The 2,921-nt window shown below is 36.5% G+C and overlaps 1 protein-coding gene across 1 annotated transcript; it reads left to right on the top strand.

Annotated features, from left to right (window-relative positions):
* On the top strand, window positions 1-939 carry Or8g52b (olfactory receptor family 8 subfamily G member 52B). Its single transcript, NM_001000470.1, has one exon. The coding sequence runs from the start codon at window positions 1-3 to the stop codon at window positions 937-939; it is 939 nt and encodes a 312-aa protein (NP_001000470.1).
* The last annotated feature ends 1,982 nt before the right edge of the window (window positions 940-2,921 follow it).

Genomic DNA, 2,921 nt, shown 5'->3' on the forward strand with positions numbered 1-2,921 from the left:
ATGCCTGAAGGCAATCATTCCAGAGTGACTGAATTTATCCTCACTGGATTAACAGATAAACCAGAGCTGCAGCTGCCCCTGTTCCTCCTCTTTCTTGGAATTTACCTGCTCACAGTGTTAGGAAACCTGGGCATGATCATCCTGATCCTGCTCAGCTCCCACCTGCAAACACCCATGTACTTCTTCCTCAGTGGTCTGTCCTTCATTGACCTTGGTTACTCTACTGTCATTATCCCCAAAATGCTGGTGAACTTTGTGACAGAGAAGAATGTCATCTCCTATCCTGGATGCATGACTCAGCTCTACTGCTTCATAGCGTTTGTTTTATGTGAATGTTACATGTTGTCTGCAATGGCATTTGACCGCTATGTTGCCATCTGTAACCCCTTGAGGTATAATGTCACTATGTCTTACCAAGTCTGTTTCTGGATGATAGGTGGCGTGTATAGCATAGGCTTCATTGAAGCCACAATTCATACTGTTTGCATGCTACAAGTGTTTTTTTGCAAGGCTAATGTAGTAAATCACTTCTTCTGTGATCTTCTTCCATTGTTTCAACTTGCCTGCTCCAGTACATTTGTCAATGAGACAGTACTTCTGTGCCTCAGTACTCTTAATTTCTGTGTTCCAACTCTGACAATCTTGAGCTCTTACAGCTTTATCATTGCCAGAATCATCCGCATCAAATCCACTGAGAGCAGATTCAAAGCCTTTAGCACATGCAGTTCCCACTTCTCTTCTGTGGCTGTCTTCTTTGGTTCACTGGGATTCGTATATTTTCAGCCATCATCAGTTAGCTCGAAAGATCAAGGCAAAGTGTCTTCTGTGTTTTACACTATCATTGTGCCCATGCTGAATCCCTTGATCTACAGCCTGAGGAATAAAGATGTCAAACTTGCTCTAAATAAGTTGTTTCAAAAGAAGATATTTCATATGTAAAATAATATTTTGCCTTAGTAGAAAGTTCTTATCTCTACAATTTTGATGAGAAAAATACCTTTAGACAACAATGCATGTGAAATCTTGAAATTTGTGTTAATACACAGTTATTTCCTACCAAAAATTGTCAATAAGAATTTGATATAAAACTTTGGTACAAGCAATTCTGGGGCATCCCAGGGTCTATCAGACTTATGTTAACTAACACAACTTTAAATAATTTTCAAAACACTCACTAAGTCTTCCTATAGTTCACTATGCTTTATGTGAATATAATATGGCTCTTTCCTGGAGATATTTTCCTTTCTTGTTAAAGAAATAAATCCATGCACTAGAAAGAAAGTTATCTACCATCTTGTACTTGTGCATCCTGCTCTGGCAATTTAGTGTATTATCAACCGTATGTGAAAAAGTTACCTCTCAATTAAGTAGACTTAACAAAATTGAAAAATCCCAAATTATCCTGTCTACACCTCCATATATATATATATGTGTGTGTGTGTGTGTGTGTGTGTGTGTTTATTATAGAATATAAAACACATTAGAAATAATATTGTTCTGTCTTCAGAGAAATAATACTGAACTCATTAAATAAGACTGTACACAGCTACACATGTTCACACACTATTGTCACAGTTACTGATCCAGTTTGGGGGCTTTGCCATCATCTTTGTTCCTCAAAGTTTCCAGTTTCCTGAAAGTTCTATATTACTTTTCTGTATATAAATAACTACTCAACTTTCTAAGACCACATTTAGATATCAATTTTAGAAGTGATCAATGAATGCACTGTTGTGCTATTTTTATATAGATAATGTAAAACTGGAAAGTAGTTATATCTCAAATTACATGTAATATTCATACACCTAAACTAACTATCCTTTCTGGTTCCTGATATGACGATACACTTTATTTGATATAACCTTCATCCAATTAAGCTAAGAACCACAAACGTCAGTTCTTTGTCAAATAGTATCATCCACATCAGAAACATTTGAAATATAAATAAATAAAATAACCAATTAAATAATATACCTTTCACATTTCTAAAGACTACAATAGCAACCTTGTGGTTTTTCTGGTCTTTGTCTAGGATTGATTATCCTAGAAAAAGGTACTTCTACATGTTTTAGAAACTTCTAGACTTCATGATTCCTGCAAGCTTCAGTCTTTAAACAAGATGCATTAAGGAGACAAGTGTGGAGATTTCCAAGTAACACATGGGACCCCTGTTCACTATATTAATGTACGTTCAAAAGCACTGCGCTGGAGCCTCTGCTCTTCTTCCTAGTTTTAGCTTTTGTTTGTTCGTTTGTTTGTTTTAAACCTGATTGCCTTGCATCTACTATTTCAGCTGAATCCTGTAGCTGTCACAGATAACTGGTAGCTTTGCCTTCAGGCTGCCTACAAATATAAGACAATGCCTCTTTGCCATGCTGTCATTCCTTCATCCAGTAACCCGAAACTAGAAAAACTGGAGATGACTTCTTCAAAAGCCAAATAAAGACCCTTAGTTTTCTATAAGCCCTGATTTCTCTTCATCTTATCTTATTATTGTCTCACAAAATCTCCTATATATACTTTCATTGCCATTGCTTTTTTATGTTATATGATATGTGGGTGACTTACTTCATAACAGTACAAAATAATACATATACTCAATAGTTTTGAGAATTGAACAGAACATACTTGAGAGAGAAATTTCTGTAGAGAAAAGTGTGAACCCAAAATGCCATTTCTCCTAGCACCATATCACTAGGTGTCAGACCATCATGAACTTAGTCTGTAGTAATTATAAGAATAAGCTCATAATAGCAGTAGCACATAACTTTATTCCCAACACTTGTGCAGTGACAGGCAGATATGTGAGTCCAAGACCAGCGTAATGTATAGAGAAAGTTCCAGGACTAGTGGACATAAACACACACACACACACACACACACACACACACACACGCACACACGCACACACGCACACACAT

Source organism: Rattus norvegicus, chromosome 8 (assembly GCF_036323735.1).
Source record: "Rattus norvegicus strain BN/NHsdMcwi chromosome 8, GRCr8, whole genome shotgun sequence".
Classification (NCBI taxonomy): domain Eukaryota; kingdom Metazoa; phylum Chordata; class Mammalia; order Rodentia; family Muridae; genus Rattus; species Rattus norvegicus.